At 37.4% G+C, this 24,588-nt stretch overlaps 1 protein-coding gene across 7 annotated transcripts in view; it reads left to right on the forward strand.

Moving 5' to 3' along the window:
* LMF1 (lipase maturation factor 1) overlaps window positions 1–24,588 on the forward strand; it is a 742,944-nt gene that overhangs the window by 230,647 nt on the left and 487,709 nt on the right. For all 7 annotated transcript variants that reach the window (XM_072600903.1, XM_072600855.1, XM_072600875.1 and 4 more), the window contains one exon: window positions 21,653–21,801. In XM_072600903.1, the coding sequence (XP_072457004.1) occupies window positions 21,790–21,801 (12 nt within the window). In that variant the 5' untranslated portion in view covers window positions 21,653–21,789. The remainder of the gene's footprint in view (window positions 1–21,652; window positions 21,802–24,588) is intronic.

Raw genomic sequence — 24,588 nt, forward strand, 5'->3', positions numbered from 1 at the left:
GAAGAATATTTGCACTATGAAACTCATGGGATTGCAAACTGTAAAGTACAATATGAAAGTAAGCTATTTTTAATAATAGTAGTTTCATGTCTGTTTTCACTTGTCTAGTATCATTGGGATTCAGTAGTGATATTTTGTGCATGTGAGGTAATTATTAAAATTGTCATTTAGTTTGCCATTTCTTCATTAAATTACTGTGTTCAGACACATCTAGATGTGCAAGCAGTTCATGATTGTGATTTCCTGCAAAAACCTCATTCGAATAGGTTGCTAATGTTGTTGCTCGCTTGGTTATTTAACACAGGTTGAAAAACATGAAAAAAATTGAGGAATGTTTTGTCATGATTTTTTAATGAGTACAGATACTAGAGGAAGATACAGCTTATGAAACATGTTCAGGAATTTTTAATCCAAGTCTTGTTTTCTATCTTATCATCTTTTCTGTTTTCTTAAATTACATCATCTTGTGACATATTACAGAGGAAAAAACAGGTGTTTTAGTAATTAATTTGGTCAGTATATTAACTGTGTAATGACAGATGTTTCAAGCAGTAACTACTTATCTAAGACTGTTTTCTTAATAATAAAAACTGTGCTTGATTTTTCTGGTAACTTTGAATAGACGAAAGAGAGAACAAACTCATCGTGGATTTACTGAGTTGGCCTTCTTCCAGCAGTTGCATTCAGGGTATTGCTGCCACCTACATATTCATCAAATCATTTGGGTTTTAAGAGTAACTTTGTGATTTCCTGACTTTCAATCTGAATCTTTTTTTGCTCTTACTTGCTGTCTTCTTTGTTACATGTGGTTAAGACAATGGGTTGTGAGGCTCTATTAGTCATCTTGACCATTAAGCTCTTTCTCTTATGGGGGTAAAAACATCCAATATCCAGCAAAGGAGTGAAATGGCCTAAAATGAAGGCAGAACACCCGTTTCCTTATGTTTGACCTGAATTGTTTGTTAAAAATCGTTTGGGAATTTAGGATATTGCCAATACCTTTCTAAAACGAGCATTGATTCCCATAGTACGTACCTAATTAGGTTCAGTAATTGCTTCAGTATGCCAAACTACATCAATAGAGCATCTTGTGTGCTGAGGTGTCTTTTCTTTTAGGTTTTTTTTTAGAGTTCTAAAATTATGGCAAAATAATGCTTCACATACAGATCTCTGATGGAGTGACATCAAATCTAATTCGGTTAAATGATCTCTGATGTCCTTTCCAACTCTGGGATACTATGTTTTCATACTTGTTAACATTCTAAAATATTTTTAAAGAACATCAGCAATAGAAATCAATAAGATAAAAATAATAACATAGGTCACAAGCTTTCAGAGAATTAATAAAGCAACATAAAAAAACTCCCTGTCTTCTGTTTAAGACATTTATTTTAATATGTAGGCTTATGCTACTTTAACTGGAGAATCCCTTGAGTAATTGAATGAATTCTCCTCCTTGATGACTGAATTCTACATTTTACAAAAGGTTGCAAGCTGATTACAATTTTGTCAAAATAAACTGTACACCTGTGCAGAACATACATTATTTATGGTTTTATGCAACATTTGAATTTATAACCAGTCTAAAGCAAATGAGAACTTAGGATGGATTTCATAGAACTGGTATATAGCAGTAAGTATTTAAGCTACTGTTTTTACATAAATCTAGATTTCTAGGTGCTTATCAAAGATGACCCTATAGAATGTTTTACAATAAACCAAAGGTAGAAGTTACAGTAGTATTGGTTATAGTGCAAGGATGTATTTGTCTTCTGAAAAAAGAGTTTGCAATCCTGGTGGGGAAGACAGATAAAATAGGCTAGTCTTTGTTATCTCTCCCTGCCAAAGCATTAGGAACAATGGTGGATTTAAGAAAATGTCAGAATTTACTTTTACTTTTTCGTTTTCTTATCAACAAAGGGGAACCAAACAAAAAGGTGGAGAGGAAATTTCATTTGTTTAGACATTTCTCTTTAATTTCTTAGTTGAATTGAATGTTTCTTTTTAGTGGAAGTATAATGTGGTATAATAGAGAGAGGTCTGGACTTGGAGTCAGGAAGACCTGGGTTCAAGTGCCACCAGTGAAGATAAAAATAACACCTATCTCATAGGGTTTTTTTGAAGATCAAATGAGATAATATGCATTGCAACATTACAGTATACCAAATGATGTCCATTATTACTCTTGTTTTGATCTCCTATAATATTTATTTTTACTTTTCTCAACTGTAATTTATGGAGTTTAGATAGAAATGGTTCTGGGGCAAATGTCTGACTAGGAATATTATGCAGTGGTCACTGTATATATTTTTGTTTGAAAGTTCCGAAATATTTCTATAGTTTTGGTTAAATATTGTAGGATAATATGTTGGTTCATATATAGAAAATGTTAGCTTTTTTGAACTGTTCTATTTTGGTACATTGGCCTTGCAGTTTAGATTCACGATGACAAGTTTTAAAATGACCTTTTGAGATTCCAGTCTAGCGGCGGAGCCAAAATGTCAGAGTAGAAGGACTGATCTGCTCTAGCTCTCCCCTCATAGCCCATAAAATACCTGTAAAAAATGACTAAACAAATTCTAGAGCAGCAGAAGCCACAAAAGGACAGAGTGAAAGAGATTTCCAGCCCAAGACAGCCTGGAATACCAACAGAAAAGGTCTGTCACACCAGGCTTGGAGTGGAGCACAGCCCAGCCTTGGCCGCGAGGCTAGGCAGGGATAGGACTAGAGCAGGCTCCAAGATGTGGATTCACAGGTAGCAGTTGTGGTTCCCAGATTTCTCAGCCCACAAATGCCAAAGATAGCTTCAAAGGTCAGTGAGAAAGCTCTTTCACCTGACTGAGAAGAGAGCAGGGTCCAGCCCTACCCCTGGTCCCAGGGCAGCAGCCGCCACTGCAGCACAGTCCATTTTTAGAGACCTCAGCCTAAAGACCCTGGGGGAATTGTGCAACTGATCTGAATCTCAGCCCTGAGTAGTGGCCCTCGGGTGAGAAAGAGCTCTGGTGTTATAGAGCTGGTGGAAGCTCTAGAGAGGGAATTCTGCTTGCAGATCCTGGGCAGAGAAGCTTGTGGTTGCTTCCAGATGAGCGTGCAGACCAGGAGAGGAATAAAGTCCTCTCCCTTGATTGTGCCACCTTGGAGGAACTGAGAGCTTACAGGTCCCTAAAGTATACCCTCCACTTGACAAAGGATTCAAAAGTCAAGTAACTGGCAAAAAGGGAAAAAAATAAGACTTTAGAACGTTACTTTCTTGGTGAAGAGGTATTTTCTTCCATCCTTTCAGATGAGGAAGAACAAAGCATACTATCAGAGGAAGACATCAAAGTCAAGGCTTCTGCATCCAAAACCTCCCCAAAAAATATGCAATGGTCTCAGGCCATGGAAGAGCTCAAAAAGAATTTTGAAAATCAAGTAAGAGAGGTGGAGGAAAAATTGGGAAAAGAAATGAGAGTGATGCAAGAAAATCATGAAAAACAAGTCAACAGCTTGCTAAAGGAAACCTCAAAAAATGCTGAAGAAAATAACACCTTTAAAAATAAGCTAACTCAGTTGGCAAAAGGGTCCAAAAAGCCAATGAGGAGAAGAATGCTTTAAAAAGCAAAATTATCCAAATGGAAAAGGAGGTTCAAAAGCTCACTGAAGAAAATAGTTCTTTAAAAATCAGACTGGAGCAGATGGAAGCTAATGACTTTATGAGAAACCAAGAAATTACAAAACAAAACCAAAAGAATGAAAAAATAGAAGACAGTGTGAAATATGTCATTGGAAAAACTTGGAAAATAGATTTAGGAGAGATAATTTAAAAATTATGGGACTGCCTGAAAGCCATAATCAAAAAAAGAGCCTAGACATCATCTTTCATGAAATTATCAAGGAAAACTGCCCTGAGATTCTAGAACCAAGACAGTACAATAAATATTAAAAGAATCCACTGACCACCTCCTGGAAGAGATCTGGAAAAAAAAACTCATAGGAATATTGTAGCCAAATTCCAGAGTTCTCAGGTCAAGGAGAAAATATTGCTAGCAGCCAGAATGAAACCAATTGAGTGTTATGGAAATACAATCATGATAACACAGGATCTAACAGCTTCTACATTAAGGGATTGAAGGGCTTGGAATAGGATATTCCAGAAGTCAAAGGAACTAGGATTAAAACCAAGGATCATCTACCCAGCAAAACTGAGTATAATACTTCAGGGGGAAAATGGAATTTCAATGAAGTAGAGGACTTTCAAGCATTCTTGATGAAAAGACCAGAGCTCAATAGAAAATTTGATTTTCAAACACAAGAATCAAGAGAAGCATGAAAAGGTAAACAGGAAAGAGAAATCATAAGGGACCTGGCTAAATTTGAACTGTTTACATTCCTACATGGAAAGACAATATTTGTAACTCTTGAGACTTTTCTCAGTATTTGGGTAGTTGGAAGGATTATACACACACATACAGACAGAGGACACAGGGTGAGTTGAATAGGAAGGAATGATATCTAAAAAATAAAATTAAGGGGTGAGAGAGGAATATATTGGGAAGAAAGAGGAAGAAATGGAGGGGAAAATTATCTCTCATAAGAGGCAAGGAAAAGCTTTTTCAATCGAGGAGAAAAGGAAGGAGGTGAGAGGGGAAAAAGTGAAGCTTACTCTCTTCACCTTTGGCTTGAGGAGGGAATAACATGCTGACTCAATTTGGTATAAAAGTCTGTCTTACACTACAGGAAAGTAGGGGAGAAGGGGACAAGTGGGGTGAGGGGGATGATAAAAGGAGGGCAAATGGGAGGAGGGAGCAATTAGAAGTGAACACTTTTGGGGAGGGACAAGGTCAAAAGAGAGAATGGAGTAAATGGGGAGCAGGATAAAATGGAGGAAAATATTGTCTTTCACAACATAACTATTATTGAAGTCTTTTGCATAACTCCTCATGTATAGCCTATATTGAATTGCTTGCCTTCTCAGTGGAGATGGGTGGGGTGGAAGGAAGGGAGAGAAGTTGCAACTCAAAGTTTTAGGAACAAATGTTGAGAACTGTTTTTGCATGCAACTGGGAAATAAAAAATACAGGTAATGGAGTATGGAAATTTATCTAGCCCTTCAAGAAAAGAGAGAAGGTGGGGATAAGGGAAGGGGGGTGTGTGATAGAAGGGATTTTAGATTGGGGGAAGTGGTAATCAAAATGCATGGTGTCTTGGGGTGGGGGGAGGGGAGACATGGGGAGAAAATTTGGAACTCAAAATGTTAGGGAAATGGATGTTGAAAACTAAAAATAAATAAATTAATTTTGAAAAAAGAGTTGAAACAACTATAAAAAAATAAAAGAAAAAAAATTCCAGTGTAAGCATGCCCATCTCCTCTTCAAAACAAACTGAGACCTAGGGTTTTTTCCCCCCATTTTTTTGTTTGTTTGTTTTGTTATCTGTTTTGTTATTAGGTAGAATTTTTAGAATTTGCATAAAGTATAGATTGTCAGTGACCTTAAATACTTCAATTTTTTCCTCTTAAATCAATCAACAAACATTTTTTTGGGTGGCATTCCAGTCTTGGGAGACAGTCAGTGCAATGACACAGAGGTTATTTCATCCAGTTTGGGCTTAGAGATGAAATTATTTCTTACAATTACCCTGAAGTGGTTTGCCTTTCTGAATTAAGGTCAAATAGCACCTTTTCATTTTCTTGTTAATAAGGCAGTGATTTTCCCCTCAGTTTTCTTTTTATTTAGATGTTCACTACCTCCAAAAGACTACAGGATCTATCCGAATTGGCAACTCTTTCCTTGTGAGGGGCCCTGGGACAATAATAGTTGGGAATGACCTTGAATTGAGTTGGAATGGTAGAGCTACATCTGGGGTAAGCTTACACAAAGACTGCCAGCACTATGCCTGGCTCCAGCCACTGTTTTTCTTCACATTCATTAGCATCGAATGCACAAATGGCTAATTTGTGCCAGCAAGTCCTTACTTGTCCTTCAAAGACTACTTTCCTAGGATGCCTTTGCGTCTAGTCTGATTTTCTGTCAGCTTATCTTGATTAATGCCAAAACAACTATTCTAGCTAGATGGAGTTTGGAAAGGTAGAAAAGAAGAAAGACTAAGGGAAATTTTAACTTCATTGGACTGTCACTTTTCTTTGCCAGCAACAAGATTTGCTTTTCTGAGCCTGGTCTTGGTTGAAAAATTCAAATGGTTGTCCTTACTAGGCCTCTAAAAATTAGAAAATTTCAAAACTTTCAGTAGCAAAAATAACAATTTAGATTATTCCTATATGAAACAGGTTAGAAATCCCTACGTGATTAAATGACCAATTTTTAAAATGCAAATTCACTAAGAATGACTATTTTTACTATGAATTGGAAAACTAAACTGTGATGGCTATGCTCCTATTTTTAATCTGTACATTTCCTAAGCAACTGACATAAAAAACCCACATACATTGTATTTCAACAATATTAACACCCTTTTGAATGTCAATAATGAGGTGGTAGATGATGTTCAGGGTTGGGTTGTCTGAAAAGAATTCAGGGGGCAGAGGTTCTCCTGAACAAGAGAGCTTTATTGTTGCGAAAGTAGTGGTCTTGTCCTTAGGAACAATAAGGACCTGAGATAAGATAGGGGCTTATTTTTATACTCAAGTTTTGGGCACTCAGCTAGGAATGGGGGCTGTGCTCCTATGTGGTCAGTTAACCACAGGGAAAGATGTCAGGAAAGGGGAAGCAGGTGTTTAAGGGGAGGCAGGAAAGGAGACACAGGTGTATTGGGTACTTTATATTTCAGGGATGTGGTCACAAAGCAGAGAACTTAAGTTGCAACATTCAAGAATATGGGCACAAACTATAAGGGCCAGTCATGTACACAAAAATAACAAGGTTTTCTTGTCAACAGATAGATGGAAAAGAAATCTGGACAGTTTTCATATAATTGAAAAAGGGAATCCACTGATTTTGATTTGGGCATATACCAAGGGAAAATTGATTCTCTATTTAGTAAGGAAAATACCCCTACTTTGCATATTGCTCCCAAGATGTAGATTTTATCTATAGAGATTAGAGAAAGCTATAAAGAAGACCCCTGTTAGTATAATCAGCACAAATGTTTCATATGAATCGTCAGATTGGCTTCTTATGTTTTGACCTCTGAGAGCTGAACTGGAAATGAGGAAGTTGTAGATGAGAACATTTTATTTCAGTGTTAGGGGAACCTGCCAATAACTAAGGCTGTCTAAAAATCAATAAGTAAATAAAAAAAATGGAGTGGGACACTCTAGAGGTCTTCAAGCAAAGGTAGGATATTATTGTAGGAGCAATTCTCTGGTCAGGGGCTGGATTAGATGGCCTTTGAGGTCCCTTCTAGCTTTATCATTCTGAAGTCTGTTTAGAATGTACATTTCTTATATTTCACAGCAAAGCCAACAGCAAAACATTAAAACTTTGGCGTAGTATAAATTACCTTGATGGCTACAGTAAAAACAGTGAATGCAAACATAGATGAAATTATTTTAGTTACTTAGACAGTAATTAAATACAATATATACTGCTCCTTCAAAATGACAGTTGCCTGCTAAGGTGGAAACAGGAAATCCATTAACTTCATTATTTTTTTTTAGATTTAAATTCTCTCCTAATTCTTCTGTCACTTTACTTTCTGAACACAGAAGAACTAATTTACTGCTGCATTAACTCAGTGATATCACCCTCTTGTTACCAAAGTGGTTTCTAATGACTACCCTTGAGAGCAGTTGGAAGCTTTTAAAAGTTTTTATGTTAATTTTTTTCATGGCTCATACTTTAGGAAGAAAGTTAAAAATAGCATTCCAAAATCTTTTAGTAATATCTTCAGCGTAAAAAAGAGTAACTGCTGGTCATAGACACTGAAATGATACCCTTCTGTATCACCTTTTGGTATAAATAAGAAGCTCCCCAAATATGTGTTATCTACCACATCATTGAAATTTGCAGAGTAAGGGACTCTTTATCTTCATGTCAAACATCAGCTCATTTGCCTGGTCTTGTCATTTCTGCCTTCACCATTATTGTTCACACCTGTCCCTTTTCTTTTACTCACCAAACTTACAACCTTGGTTCAGGTCTTCATCACCTCTCACTTGCACTTTTGCCATAGTCTCCTCATTGTTCTCCGTGCTTTAAGCCTTTCCTTTCCCTCCTCTTAAATTTATCCTTCACATATCTGCCAGACTGTTTTTTGTAAGGTGTAAATGTGACTATATCCCTTTTCTACTCAGTAAATTCCAGTGGTTCCCTATTACCTCTAGCATCAAATATAAATTTATCTGTGTGGCATTTAAAACCCTTGGTTATCTGGCCCCAACCTACCTTTTCAGCCTCCTTGTCACACAATTTACAGTTGAGCCAAACTGGCCTCCTTGCTGCTGTTCATACTCTGTTCTCCATTTTTGGCTCTGTACCTTTGCATTGGCTTTCCCCCTATGCTTAGAATGTACTTTCTTCCCCCTTTATCACTCAAAATGCCTAGTTGTCTTATTCATCTCAACCTTTACCTTCTTTGGGAAACTTTTTCTAATTATATCCTTCCCCATCACATTGTATCTGTTTCATGTGTACCTGTATGTGTACATATTATCTGTGTTGGCTAGACTGTAAACACCTTGAAGGTAGAAACTATTTTTACTTTGTAGTCTCACAGTATCTGGCACTATGCCTGTCACACCTGAAGTCCTTGATAAGGGCTTATTTGCTTCAAAGTCGATGTCAGCTTTGGGGCATTTAGATCTCCTTTTACCTCCTTGTAAGGAAGTATGTTGGTTTTAAAACATGTGTTTCTCAGTATACGGGGTTGGTATAATTTAAATATTTCTCAGTATGGTAAGCATGTTAGAATTATATATGGTGCACCCTAGAAGTAATAGCAACTGAGAAAGTTAGATTGGATTGAAAGCTCTTTGTTAGACACTATGGTGTCCTGAGGGTCAGCATGGAAAGGAGGAAGAGTCCTGGGTTTGGAGTCATAAAAGCTTGGTTCAGGTCTTGGCTCTATTGTTTATTACCTTGTGTGACTTTGGGGAAGTCAATTCTTCTGTCAGGGCCTGAGTATCCTCCTTTATAACATTAGGAAGTTGGACTAAACTATCTAAGATTCTGTTCAGCTGTAAAGCCAAGTAACTAAATCCAAGTAGCAACTTTAAATTGTCATGACTGTTATAACAGTAGATAGACTGAGAGGGCAGCATGGCAAAGTCCCACCTTTGAAGCATACTAGCTTTGAGACTCTAGAAATCGTTTAACCTTTCAGTTCTCTAGGCTTGAGTTGTCAAATACACTGCAGCATTCCCAGTAGGAACCAGATTAAAATGTAATTGGGAAATATTTAACAAATTAATAAGAATACAATAGAACATGGATAATGTTATCAGTCAATAAACACTTAAGCATGTAGTATGTGCCAGGCACTATACTAATAAGCAAGGATGTGGTTTTGAGTCAGTGTGCTGCCAGCAGGGATCCCTGTGTACTGGTTAGAGGCTCCATTTATATTGGTTTGATGCCACTGCCCTAGGCAGTTCCCTAAGGCTATAAAGTGTAGACCAGCTGGTGACCTATATTGGTAGAAGAGATTTTCTTTCTTGGGAGTGCCCTAGACTAATGAAATCACAGGTCCAGGCCCTACCTTAGTCCCTTAAGAGTTGAGAGCTGAAATGTGTAGCATCATAGAATATCAGAAGAAACCTCAGAGGTCACCTAGTACAACCCATGCCTGAACATCAACCATGTCTTCAGTTTCCCTAGTTCCTTCAACTAATCCTTATGTGGCATGGTTGTGAGTTCCCTGGTCATCCTGGGTACCTTCCACTGGATGATCTCTTGCTTATCAACATTATTTCTAAAAAAGAGTGTTTAGAATGGAATACAATATTCCATGTATAACCCAACCAGAACAAAGTTTGCTAGGACTAAAACCTCCCTAGTTTTGTTTGCTGCCTCCATTGAATGCAAGATAACATCTTATTAGCTATCACTTGTTCATTTTTTATCTGGAAGTCTCCAGCCTTGTTAATTTTGGCATGCTTTCCATATTCACTATATTCCTTCAAAACTTGCACCTCTTTCTGCAGTATTTCTGGAAATTGCCAGATCATTCTCTCAATCCCCCATCCTTAAAACTTGGGGGACAGGGAGAGGTAATTTTATAATAATTTATGTAATATTTATGTTGCAGCCTTTAGTAATATTTCATCAGTGGTCCTCCAACCAGTGTAGATTTTAACTCTTTCATATCTGCCATTCTTATCCATGCTCTGCCTTCAAAGGGACTTCTCCTTTTTTTTTGGATTCACTGTAGTGCTTTCCTTTTCACTAGACAATCCACCTGCTTCCTTTTATGATCATACATGTTCTCAGGGTTGTATTTCACACCAATTCTTATGTAACTTATGTGACAGAATTAAATAAGAAAGATGGTTAAGTATCTCCAGTATTGGTTAGCTTCTTGATCTCTGGACAGATATCATACAGTGAGTAACAATATTTATATTAATATTGGTAGACTTTCCCTAAACTTTGTGTTTCTAATATTTTCTACCTCCTCTTTAATAGTGAAGATATTTTATTAAGTTGCATAGCAGAAAAAAGGAATTTTAGATTAAGAATACCATGTCATTTAAAAGCCAGTGTAAAAAAGAAATAGTCAAATTATGGCACTGAGAGATTTCTGGTCCTTTCTTATATTCTTCAGCTAACCCTTAAATTTCCCTTATCCCCTTCCCTTGACTACCTTTAGTGATGAACATGTGGAAAGTACAGCTCATCAGCATATCAGTATTGCAAAATACTAAATCAGAAGAAAGGCTACTTTCCTTTGTGGTTTCATAATAAAACATTCTTGGTAGTCTTTAACGATTTTTAAAAGTCAAGACCCCATGTCTTTGCACTTTTTGAACATGGACTGAATTCTTTCAAAGGACTGAAAGAATATCTTGTTTCTCTTGTCAAGGGAAAAAAAGAAGTACAGTAGCTCATAGAGATGTGAAGGGAATTGGCTTTTAAATAATTTTTCAGTGAAAACTATGTGTGTGGCAGTCTGTGTAAGCTTCTAGCAATAATTAGCAAATTGGATATACTTGGAACCCAGATCAACTTCAACGAAATGTGATACTAGAGAATACTAGATTGAAAATAAGGCTACTTATCACTGTTACATGCTACATGTGACTAGGGAAGAATGTTAGAATAAAGGTAAAGAGGAACCACTAAATTCTAAAAACATGTATAGTACCATGGCAATACCTGGTCCTCCTTCCTCCAATAGATATCATGAATGGCATCATATTCATTAAATAAAGGGAACAAGTTAGTTTTAAAGTCCTTTCCTCCCTGAATGTTTTCTCAGCGGTGTTGATAAACTTGTTTGAATATAAACATGTTTGTTCCTTTTCTTTTCATAGAACCTCAAGGAAAGGCATATTGAATAATGTAATGAATGAGGCTGCTGGGGTAGTGTCATGATGATCTCAGAATCAGAGTATGGGAGAATTAGAAGGAAACTTAGCTACCATTGAGTGCCATCTATACATGAAAAGAAACCCCACTATAACATACTTGACAAGTGGTGGTCTAGACTCTGCTTTAAGACCTCCAGAGAACCTACCACCCCTCAAGGAAGCCCATTCTTCTTTTGCATAGCTCCAATTATAACTGCTGCTGTTTCCCTCCCAGCCTGATGTCGTTTTTTTTCCATGCCTCACTAAAGGGGCCATTTCCTGGCTACTTCTTAAAGAGGCCTATTCACTGAATGGGCATTACCTTACCCTAAGTGAGTACTGAACAGACCTTGGCCTAAAGGGACCAAGTGCATCCTGGGTCTTCTCCAGTGATCCTGATGAATATCTGGTCACTGGATTCAGATGGCTCTGGAGGAGAAGTGAGGCTGGTGACCTGCACAGCCCTTCCTCTCAAAACAAAGTCAAGTGCAGGTCATGTCATCATTTCTCCGATGGCATGGTCTTCTTTGGCAACGAAGGATGAACACAACAACAGTAACAATTATTAGAAGGTTTTTTCCTGACATCAAGCTTAAATGTGACTTTTCTGCGACTTCTACCCATTGCTCCCACTGCTGGCTCCTGAGGCTAAGAGAAAAAGTCTAATCTTTCTTTCACATGAAAATTCCTCAAATGCTAGAATACAGTTATCATAACCCCCTGTGGTCCCCCATTCAGATCTCCCCCTCTCAAACCCCAACCTTCTTCTGGCTATTTTCATTCATTGATCTTCATATGACACAGACTCAAAGCCTCTTCGTTGCCCCACTAACTCTTTTCTCCAGGCATTCACTCTTCAATTAATTGATGCCCCTCTTAGAATATGATGCTCAAAGTTAAAGACAGCACTCCAGATAGGGTCTGGCAAGGATAGAGCGTAGTAACACCATCATTTCCACGCTGTTCTTTGAGGCTCTTTGTATATCCTAAGATCATATTATCTTTTTTGACTGCCACATCATACAACTATTTCATATTGAGTTTGCAATCTACTAAAACCCCAAGATCTTTTTCAGAATAATTGTCATCTAATCATATTCCTTCATCTTGTTACTTGTGAAGTTGATTCTTTGTACCCAAATCTAAGACCTGACATTTATCCCTATTGGATTTCATTTTATTAGAAACTAGCCTGTCACAATCCCTTTGGATCTTAATTCTGTCATCTCATGTTTTTAATATTCCTTCTGACACTGTCATCTGCAAATTTGATCTGCATGCTACCTATCCTCACATTTAAGTTACTGATAAAAATGTTAAAAAGTACAGGACCAAACCGAAATCCCTGGGGCTACTTGACTAGAGACCCATTGTCCCTTGGACATTGGCCAATTACTCTTTGAGTTTGGCCATTCAACCAGTCCTGAATCCATATGATTAATTATTGATTAATCTATATTTCTCTGCCCCACATGGATAGTATGATATACATTATTAAAATCTTTGCTGAATATCTGGATAAAACTACAACAGTAGTATTCCTTCTTGCTTCCCTTCTCTGGTAACTTGTCAGAAAAGGAAATGTGGTTAATCTGGCAAGATTGTTATAGATTAAGCCAGACTGGCTAAATCGCTGCCTCCCATTTTAGATGTTTTAGATTGAGATGTTCACCAACCATCTTTTTAATGATCTTTTCAAGAATTTTCTGTTTTAAAAAATATTTTGTATTAATCTCCCATTCTATAATTACCAGACTTTATTTTCTTCCCTTTTTTGAAAGTCAGGACATTTGCTCTTCTCTCAGTTTGTGGCACCTCGCTCATTTTTTGATGACCTTTCAGTTATCATTGACAGTGAGTGGTTCAGCAGCCATGTCTGCCAGATTTTTTCTCCCTAGCACCTGCATGTGTAGATCATCTGAGCCAGCTGAGTTGAATCATCAAGGAAAACTAGGTGCTCTCTTACTATGTTTATCTTGTATGTCAACTCTGTCATTTTTGTTCTGTCGTTTTCACCATAAAGGTCATTTCTCCTTTGATGGTCTATTGTTGGTGCTTAGGAAAAGCAAAACAAAATGGCACTAATTTGGAATCGTTGGTTAGAGTATTGGAGAAAGGCTGAAGGCTATATGTTTGTACACATGCAGCTGCCGACATCATTTGGGAAGTTCTATTCTATTATGTGATTAAAAAAAAAACACCATAAAATTTGTTAACAAAAGTTCTGTTGAGCTTTCAGCAAAACAACTTTTTTTTGAAAGCTGCCAACTCCAGAGATTTTATCTGGTTTCTGCCTTTAGTTTGTGCCATTAAGATTCTAAAAATGTCCTTTTTCAAAAAAAGTTAGTTATATAATAGCTGAATGATCATGTGCTGCCTGATGTCATATTCAGCTTTGGAACATCTTGTGAGGAAAAGCTCTGTTAACGCACAACTACCTTTTTTGCCCAGGGGCCTGATGTATTCATCAGGTTTAGGCAGAGATATTAAACAGAGATGAACTAGAAGCATCGGTGGTAAAGATGGAGGTTCAGTTTAAGTAAGAATCTTCAGTTTTACAAATAATCTGATAATGATACTTCTATACCTTTAATTCTAGGATTCTAAAGCACTTTACATTCAAGTCAACCGCATTTTACTGAGGTAATAAATTAGGAATTAGAGAGAATTTCTTGTTTTAGAAGTGTGCAAAGAAAGTCAGACATTCTATTTTTCTAGTATGCTAATTGAATGATAAAAATAAAAAAATGTTATCCTGCCCTGCATATCAGGAAATTTGATAGTGGGTTTTGTTTCTTGAGGTTTTTCCTTGGTGTTTTGGACTGTTTATGGTGTGCTAAGATACAATAGGGTTTGCAAAGCTCTTCTCACACCTTTTAATTTTTATTTGTACCTTAATTAAAGTAAATGTAGTTCTTTCTTCACCTTACCAGCACCCGTGTCTGTTACACAGTGTTACATGCATGGTTACATGCTGAGCTCTGTTACTCAGCTCTTCAGGAAATTTAGGGTAAAAGAAGGGTGGCAAGGATAGCAGTTCATTTAATTGTATGTAATGACTAAGTCTGTTTTATATCACTTTGTCCCTTGTCTGCTGGTGGCTGTGAGATCAAGGATACAACTTTCCTGTTTGCCTACAGAAAGAGAATGAATAAGAGTGAGAGCAACAAAATTTCTTTTAAAAATTCTCTGTAGCGTGTTTTTTAAAGGTACTTCTTCAAGGCCATAGTGTTAGGTTTATTTTTGAATGAACAATGAAGTCCCTGTTGCTGCTTTTCTCTTGATCAAAATCCAAAGGGGGTTCAGAACACCCCTAGAAAGCTGTGAGGCTTGAGAACTTCTTTCTTCAATTTTGTAAGTGCTGTTCCACCACCACAAACTACCTTTTGCAGCTGGCTGTGTTGTCCCTAGAACCGGCTAAGAGCCAGAGATCGGCACAAGCTGCAGGTGCAGTAACTTAGAACTGTTCAGGATTTTCTCCCTTTTCTGCATGGCAAACATTATAAACAAATGGACACTGATACTTCCCCTGGTTTTCTCATTAGGGATTAGGGATTGTGAAACCTTGGGTTGGAATCCTTAATGATATAATAACACCAAATAATATATGTCCTATTAGAAATAATATCCTCTGTGGGGAATGTTAATATGAATAAGTCAGACCTTTCAAGAGCTCATTAATACTTAACTGACTCAAATATTTTTAGCCTAACAATACTTTCTTAAGTGCATCAGAAAAGAAATATAAAATATGTATGTCCTTTCATGAAAGAATCAAATTTGTGGTTTGTAGTAGCATAGCCAAAAAGTTTAATATTTTGTAACAATCATTTAAAATTGCTGAAAATCAATAAGTCAGACAAATGAAATTTTTTATAGCTGAGTACATTTACGAAGTGGAACTCTTTCAACCACTTCCCTTCCTCTCCTTTCTTTTCTAAGTCTATGGTATTTTGCAAGGTGCTAAACTGATTTATTGAGTTGCAGAGATTTTTGAAGATGCAACTACCATTTCAGTGTGTGACAAGTGCAGCCACTGAAAGTTGTGTCATTGGCAGCTTATTTATTTATTTATTTTAAAATTTGGACCCTTCCACCGCCACACTGAGAGAGATAACAATGGTACTCATTGTGTGAGCAATGCAGCTGCTGAAATTTGACTAGATCCAACCAAAGAAAACAGAAGCAGGTGGGTCAACAACATGACCCTTTCATTCCCAGACATATCAGTGTGCAGCGAGGGCCAAAGGGATGGCCATGCTGAGATGATGTGGCAGCTTTAGCCCCAACTTGAAAAACAAGCCTACAGCAAGCCTATGTCAGCTTCCCAGAGCTGAGGATTTGGATTTCATTTGTAAGAGACCCTGAATGTTTCAGGCTTAATAGCATTTGTTGTCACTTGTTAAACCTGAATAGGACTAAAGAAGTCCCGATTACATTTATAAAAAGGCAGAAGTGCATAGGTATCCCTTTACCTTGTACATTTGCATTTTTCATGATGACATTTGTATATTTCTTTCTCCCCTGCCTCCTCTTTTTCTGTCATTGAGATCAGTCTTCTGGTTTTACCACTTAGTTTTTCTTTGGTGTCATTCAAATTTTATCTTAAAAATTCTGTTCTTTGCATTTGTGAAAAGTTAAGTGGCAACTTGGAAGAGAGAAGAGCTTTTGGGTAATTTATTCCTTTTTAAAGCCAAGGTGGAAACTTTGCTAACCTATCATTAAGAAATGTCCCTTTGCCTGTGTAATTCTGTCATCTTTGGTAATATTTACACCTTTTTGGAGCCTATAACATATTTAAGTTCAGTGTTTGATAGAGGCTATTAGGTTGTAAATATGAATAACTGTTCCTAACAGTTTACAATTATGGAAAATAGGACCCATTTGCAAGAATTTGGTTGATAGATCATAATCTTGCTTTCTACTGTCAGTTTACAGTGTCTTCTTGAGATACAATACAATTCATTCTCTACCTTTTACCTTTGACATGGTCTTGGAATTTAGATATAAAATAAATTTTATTTGTTTTTCTATATGTGTCACTTTGTGAAGGTTTAATAAGATGATTTTTAAAAGGCCTTTTGATCTAAGATTTTATGATTCTGTGATTCCTTTGGCAAGGGGCTGTGCCATAGTCATGTGTTTGTATGCACCCTCCCTGGTGCCTCACACAGTGCTCTGCATGTGGACACTTACTGGTTGTTGAATGGCTCCAACAACTACAGTTACTTAAGAGACAATATCATGCGAAGTATTTATTTTACATTTTATGTGATAACTTTTGGTCATGAAATTTTAAAAAATGTTCAGAGAAAATGATTGTAAAATGTTTTCACATTTGTTAAAGAAAGAAAGTAAATATTGACCTACTTACAAATCAATAATATAGGAGTTTTAATAAAGTTGTCTGCTCCCCACCCCCAGGCAGTTAGGGTTAAGTGACTTGCCTAGGGTCACACAGCTAGTAATCATTAAGTGTCTGAGGCCCTATTTGAACTCAGGTCCTCCTGACTCGAAGCCTACTGCTCATTCCACTGTGCCACCTAGCTGTCCCATAAGTTTGTTTTTTTTAAAAAAGGCCTTGAATCTCTACATAAAAAGATGATGAAAGCCTCTTTGTTAATTAAGTGGTTAAAATAAACTTTCCGAAAATTGTAAGCAAAGGTGTATAGTTTTCTTTACCATACATTTTCCTCCCTAGATGGTTGTTAGAAGGCCTAGAGGAAATATGTCAGTATACTAAGTGGATGCTGTCTGGGTGTTTTGAAGCTGTAAGTTGTTGAAGGCGCATGGATGAGAAAGGATGTATGAAGAGGTTGTGATCTTTGGAGGCGGTGTCCTCATTGGTGAGATCATAGACGTCTTAGAGTTTGGGGGAAAGTTGAAGAAAGGAAAGACAGTATTAAGTCTTCTGGAAGTAAGTGGGAGGAATAAAAATCAGGCCTTCTTCAAAAAGCATTTTTTAAGGAATGGAATTGTTTGATCAATGGGTAAGATAAGTATCCCTGAACATATTTTTAATTGATCATCTTCTTTCAGATGGAGTCATATTTGCACAAGATTGTTGTGGGAAAAGTGTTTTATAACTTATAAAGCTCCATGGGAATATGAGCTATTATTCTGTGCAAAAATAGACTTCTTAATAGTGTATCTTGCTAATGAATTCTCTAAGAATCTATGGTCTTTTCATTCACCGAATACCATTTGTTCCTGCACTATAGGATAGTGTCTAAGATATTTCCTCTTCTACTTGTTCTGGCTTTTTCTATTAAACTTATAACTTGCCACCTTTGTTTTTAATTCTTCCCTCTTTTCCTTCATTTGCAGCTTACTGTGATTGCCATCTGTTTAAAACAGCTATGAGAGCTCTCTCCCAGCAGCACTTTACCATTGTTGACTGTCTTTTTACTTGTCAGTCAGACATTCTTCCTCTTTTGCACTTGCATCATCGAGACATCTCCTTTTCAGGAACCCTTCAGGCTTGATTATACTTCTGGAATCATCCCCAAGTGGTAGTGCCAGGGTTTGTATGTGGAGCGTAGCACAGGTGCAGATCCCACTGACATTCCTTTTGAGGCAAGCTAAGCACCCAGAAGACTCAAAGACTTTAGGTTTTTTTATATTGTGATCCTTAATGCTGATGGGAATATGTAAGGAAAAAACACAACACGATTTTGTTTGGGTCTCTGTGTTCTTAGGTAGTTTTTTGTTAATGACCAGATAAAGAGAAACACTAATTATTTGTGTTGCCTCTTATCACAAGTGATATTACTGCCTGAGGAGGGCACATTAGAAAATGTAAAGTGTTGGAGTCTCTTAACCACCGATCAAGCGATCAAGCACGTATAAGATCTGTCTGAGAGGGAAGACAGTGATTTCCATATGAAAACATCCATAACAGTGGGATTCTTGTGGAGCCTGAGGCTAACAAGATATACTACCATTTAGCTGCCAGTGAGACCAATGACTACTATTTGTTGCTCTGTTTAGTAACAATTAACCTTTCACACTCTGCATTAGGCGTGGCTTTTCTGATACAGCTGCTTTTATAACAATATAATTCACTTCTCACCAAAGAAGGACTAATTTTGAAACCAAGGCTTTCAGAAAACCAAAGGATGCATGCATGGACATAGAATGGAGATTCTTTTAAAAGTTCCTTGAGTTTAATCTGTAAAGTATAGGTCACTTTTGTACCTTTAATTTAATAACACCTTAATTAAAAATAAATTATATTTGATGAATGCAGATTTTCTAATGTGACAGTGATACACAGAAATGTTTCACCACTAGCTCCTAAAGTTTCTGTCTTCTCCAAAGTCGGAGTGAAATTATAGTGAAAATTAAATAGAAACAGGTGAAACCTTCATTTAAAGAAATAAATCTTGTACACTAAGCTATTACTGAAATGGCTGTACATCCTTATTTATATCTTAAAAGCCTCATGTTGCTCTAATGAAACTAGTATTACCAAGATGAAGAAAATATAGTTACTGTGACCCTAAGTAGTAAATAGATCAATAATGTAGTTCCTTATATTTTATATAATAATAATGAAGGAATATTACTTTTACCATTATTACCCACATTCTCCAAGAGCAAACACAAATACTTGCTTTTAGGCAGAAACTTCTAGGATTTACACACTAGCACAAAAGTCTTCAATAAATTTTTTTTTGAAAAAATTTATTTTTAAATTCTCACTCTCCCTTTACCCCTCCAGCCCTCCTTACTCATTGGAAAGGCATGAAATAACACAAACACCAATCTTTATGAATATTTGACTCCAAGGAAAAGATGGAAAAGGGAGGGGGAAGAAGAGACAAATTTATTTAGCTTATTTAAGGTTTAGTACTGCTTATATTTTAGATCCTCTTCTTCATTTTTCTTTAGGCAATGCTGCTACAACTACATGAGGATTTTGTCCTTTTAAGTTCCTTGAACTTGATCAGGGATCAATCAGTCAGTTAACAATCATTTAGGTTTATTGTTTGGCATTCTCCTAGGTGCTGGGGATACAACCCTAAAGTAACTGTCCTTCTTTTAGTTTCAGTGGGACACATTTATTTGCTTACTTTAGAAAACTTCTTTCCCCCATATTCCCACTCCCTCATTTTCATATAGTCCCTGCTGTCAAGGAGATAAAAGGCACAATTATGTAATTGAATTTATTCATTATAAGTCTGTGTTAAAAGACTCTTCTACCAGAATTGTTGTTTGTCCTTCATTCTTGAAGTGGACCATGACATGCAAGTGAATTGGATTGAAATGAGGAAGGGCTGTGCAGAGTTGCCAGCCTCTTTCTCCCCTCCTGAACCATCTGGGTCCAGTGGCAAGATATAGATCAGGACAACTGAAGATGCCTTAGGATGCCATGGCCTTTTTAAGCTAAGGTCTTTCATCATCTCAGTTTGATTGAGGCAACACCCTTTCGATGATTTAGGCTAGGTAAGAAATGAGGCAGAGAATGGCCTCTTTTACCTAGACAAAAAACAAAATTAATCTGGGGGGGAAGACCCTCAGGGTTTCTGACCCAAACAGGAACAATGGCTGTTTACATTTACTCTGAGCCAATCTGGGCCCAAATAATGGCCAAGTAGGAGTTGGCCTGGGACCTATTGTTGGCCAATCAATGAGAATCAGAGTGATTTGGCTTTAAGATGGGGTCCTTAAGAAAAAAAAAATTCAGAGATCAAAATTTACATTCCTCTGGCCTGAGCACTGGCAGAGAAGCGCATGGTACCCTATATAGATAGAGAAAACAAAAGAAAAACTTCAGTTGAGTCATGAAGGAAGTGATGGACTCTGAGGTGGACTTGAGGAGGGTACAATTCAGGCCCAGCTAGTTGAAGGGCATTGAGGTGCAGTGCCATGTATGGTGACATATGGAGAAAGGTAACACTTGAGCTAAATGTTGAAGGAATTCTAAGAAATGGAAGTGAGGAGTGATTTCATTATAGGCATTGGAGACAGCTTGTGCAAAGACTTGGAGGTGGGAGATAGAGTATAATGTGTGAGAAACAGCAAGAAGATCAGTTTGACTAGATTGTAGAGAGTGTTGTGGTCTAGGGGTCCTGGGAACCCCAAAATGCAAGGGTACAGGACAGTTGCCTTGAAAGAATTCAGCCACTCAGGCCTTTCCCTAGTGCAAGTAGCAGCTTTATTGTAATAGCAGTAGAAGCAGGCCAGATCCTAGTGAGTCTTTGGTATTTGTGATGCCAATACAGGAAGGCCAGATTTTAAGAATCTGGGCATTTGATGAGGATAAGATGGATGTTTTTATACAGAAAGACTGTGGGAACATCTGGATGGGATCTAGGAGTAGCAAGTAGCCTGAGGTGGTCCAGAGGTAACCAAGAAAGGGACCTGTATGGGATTAACAGTGTCAGGTAAGCTAATTAGGTAATTATGGTGGGCTGGAATGGGCCAGATGCTTTAGGTGAATGCCAGAGATCTAGGCTGCTGAAAGTTCAAGGTTTTTTCTTTTAGGGGTTCATATCACAAAGACATAGTCTTTTCCTTTTAGGGGTTCAGGTCCCATGACCCCATCAATGTAAAGGAGAATAATGTGTGATGAAGCAGGAAAGGTAGATTGGGTGGAGATTGTGAAGGACCTGAAGTTCGAAACAGGAGTTGGTATTTTCCCTTGAGGTCAGTGAACTTAAAAAAAATTATAACTATACTCTAAATATAAAGTAAGACAGCATAAACTAATTTACATTAAGCCTATGACAATATGCTTGCTCCCAGACTGTTACAGTGTGCACAGTTTCTGAGGGGAGCTGAGGGGAGCTTTTTCCTTCTTTTATTTTGGGAGGAACAGATTTATTAACTTAATTACTTAAGAAATGCCCTCTTCCCCCTCCCCCATCCACTTACTCATTCATTTCATAGTTACGGGGAACTCCTGGTGTGGAGCAATTAATTTATAATTTATAGTTTTATTGGGTGTCCTGGTTCAGTGAGAGATTAAATGACATACTCAGGGTCCATTTGTCCAGTGGAGGCTGGACTTGATGTTCAGACCCAGGTCTTCCTAACCCTAAGCCTGGCTCTCTGTTCCTCTCTCAGGAATTTCCGTAATAATTAGCTTGATTTGACAGAATTATAGATTACATCATTAGCACCTTAATTTTCTTTGAAATGTAATTTGGCTTTAAAAAAAACCAACTTTTTCTCTTTTTATTTTTCTTTTTGTGATCATTTTAGGATGGGAATTTCAGCTCCTGGAAACAGGATTTTTGGGGATATTCCTGTGCCCTCTGTGGACTCTTTCTCGACTACCCAAACATACCCCAGCATCCAGCATTGTTATATGGGGATTTCGATGGCTTATTTTCCGAATTATGCTTGGCGCGGTAAGTAGAACATTTATACGGTTTATTTTGGAGAATTTTTCAGGGCTACCTTAAAACAAACAAATCTCTGAACCATGAAAATTAGAATTAGCAATTTTATTCAATCCTTTATGAAAGAGAAACTCAATTTTTCATGAACCATTTGGATAGTAGGGGGATCCATCATTATCCTTGTATAGAATTTGTAGCCTGGTAATACAGAATCTTATTGACTCTACCCTTTTTACTAAATTCGTGTGGAAGTCTTTATTACCAGGCATTACAATCAATCATACCTTTTATTTTAGAGACCACCAGCTTCTGCATTAGATCACTTCTGTATTTTCATTTTGTCTTGTTTTCTTTTGGCGGGGAGAGTATCTTCTATACTTGTCAATTGTGTTATTAGATGGTTCTTACCTGGTTATTCCATTTTTTGTTCACACTGAGATTTGAATCTCCTCAGCCTTCTTCCCCCTTCCAAATAACCCCCTTCCATTGGAATCTTGTGAACTTCTTTCACTGTTAGACTTTCCTTCAGTTTTTATTTAGATGGGCCCTTGCTACTTTTGAAATCTTTTAAATTAAGTATTTATTTTTTTCTCTAGAAATGTATCCATATATATACTCAGAATCTCTGTGTAATGTAAAGAGAATTTTAAGAACACTAAGAACGTCATTTTTGTTTGTCATTCAAAACTCAGCCCAAATGTTACCAGGAGACTTTTCTTTAGTGCTCTTCATCCCTGAATGATCCAAAACAATTCATTGAATCCCTTATGTTTTCTTTTCCCTTTTTAGGCTTCTCTTAGTTTTGATATTGGAGGTAAAATTTTGTTATTCAGTTTTGGTCTTCTCCTTAGGAAAGCTTGAAATTCTTCTATTTCATTGAATGACCATTTTTTCCCTTGAAGTATTATGCTTACTTTGATTAGATAGGCGATTCTTGGTTGTAGTCTTGGCTCCTTTGCCTTCTGGAATATTATGTTCTATGAGCTCTGTTCCTTTAATGTGACAGCTACTAAGTCCTGTGTAATCCTGATTGTGGCTCCCTGATATCTGAATTATTTCTTTCTGACCACTTGCAGTACTTTTTCCTTGACCTGATAGTTCTATAATTTCGCTGTCATGTTCCTTGGTGAATTTATTTTGGGATCTCTTTCCTGAGGTGATCAACAGAAGCTTTCAAAGCCTATTTTGCCCTTTGGTCCCAGGATATCAGCACAGTTTTCTTTGATAATTTCTTGAAAGATGCTGTCCTGGTCTTCCTTTTGATTATGGCTTTCCCAGTGATCCTGACATTGTCTCTCATGGATCTGTTTACCAGGTCAGTTGTTTTTCCACTGAGGTAGTTTACATTTTCTTCAATTTTTTTCATTCTTTTGAATTTGTTTGATTGATTCTTTTTTTTTTATTTAACTTTTAACATTTATTTTCACAAAGTTTTGGGTTACAAATTTTCTCCCCTTTTATCCCCTTCCCCCCCCCCCCCAAACCCAAGCATTCTAATTGCCCCTGTGACCAATCTGCTCTCTCTTCTATCCTCCCTCTCTGCCCTTGTCTCCGTCTTCTCTTTTGTCCTGTAGGGCCAGATAGCTTTCTTTACCCCTTAACCTGTATTTCTTATTTCCTAGTGGTAAGAACATTACAGTTGATCCTAACACTTTGAGTTCCAACTTCTTTAGCTCCCTCCCTCTCCACCCCTTCCCTTTGGAGGACAAGCAATTCAATATAGGCCACATCTGTGTAGTTTTGCAAATGATTTCCATACTAGTTGTGTTGTATAGGACTAACTATATTTCCCTCCATCCTATCCTGTCCCCCATTACTTCTATTCTCTTATGATCCTTTCCCTGCCCATGAGTGTCGACCTTGGATTGCATTCTCCTCCCCATGCCCTCCTCTCTATCCTCCCCGCCACCCTGCTTGTGCCCTTGTCCCCCACTCTCCTGTATTGTGAGATAGATTTTCCTATCAAAATGAGTGTGCATTTTGTTCTTTCCTTTAGTGGGATGTGATGAGAGTAGACCTCATGATTTTCTCTTGCCTCCCCTCTTTATCCCTCCACTAATAAGTCTTTGCTTGCCTCTTTTATGAGAGATAATTTGCCCCATTCAATTTCTCCCTTTCTCCTCCCAATATTTCTCTCTCACTGCTTGATTTCATTTTTTTTTTTTAAGATATGATCCCATCCTTTTCAATTCACTCTGTGCACTCTGTCTCTATGTATGTGTGCGTGTGTGCATGTGTGTGTGTGTGTACTCCCACCCAGTACCCAGATACTGAAATGTTTCAAGAGTTACAAATATTGTCTTTCCATGTAGGAATGTAAACAGTTCAACTTGAGTAAGTCCCTTATGACTTCTCTTTGCTGTTCACCTTTTCATGGTTCTCTTCATTCTTGTGTTTGAAAGTCAAATTTTCTTTTCAGCTCTGGTCTTTTCATCAAGAAAACCTGAAAATCCTCCATTTCATTGAAAGACCATTTTTTCTCCTGAAGTATTATACTCAGTTTTGCTGGGTAGGTGATTCTTGGTTTTAGTCCTAGTTCCTTTGACTTCTGGAATATCCTATTCCATTCCCTTCGATCCCTTAATGTAGAGGGTGCTAGATCTTGTGTTATCCTGATTGTATTTCCACAATACTTGAATTGTTTCTTTCTAGCTGCTTGCAATATTTTCTCTTTGACCTGGGAATTCTGGAATTTGGCCACAATGTTCCTAGGAGTTTCTCTTTTTGGATCTCTTTCATGCGGTGTTCTGTGGATTCCTTGAATATTTATTTTGCCCTCTGGTTCTAGAATCTCAG

Source organism: Notamacropus eugenii, chromosome 1 (genome assembly GCF_028372415.1).
Source record: "Notamacropus eugenii isolate mMacEug1 chromosome 1, mMacEug1.pri_v2, whole genome shotgun sequence".
In the NCBI taxonomy this organism is placed as follows: domain Eukaryota; kingdom Metazoa; phylum Chordata; class Mammalia; order Diprotodontia; family Macropodidae; genus Notamacropus; species Notamacropus eugenii.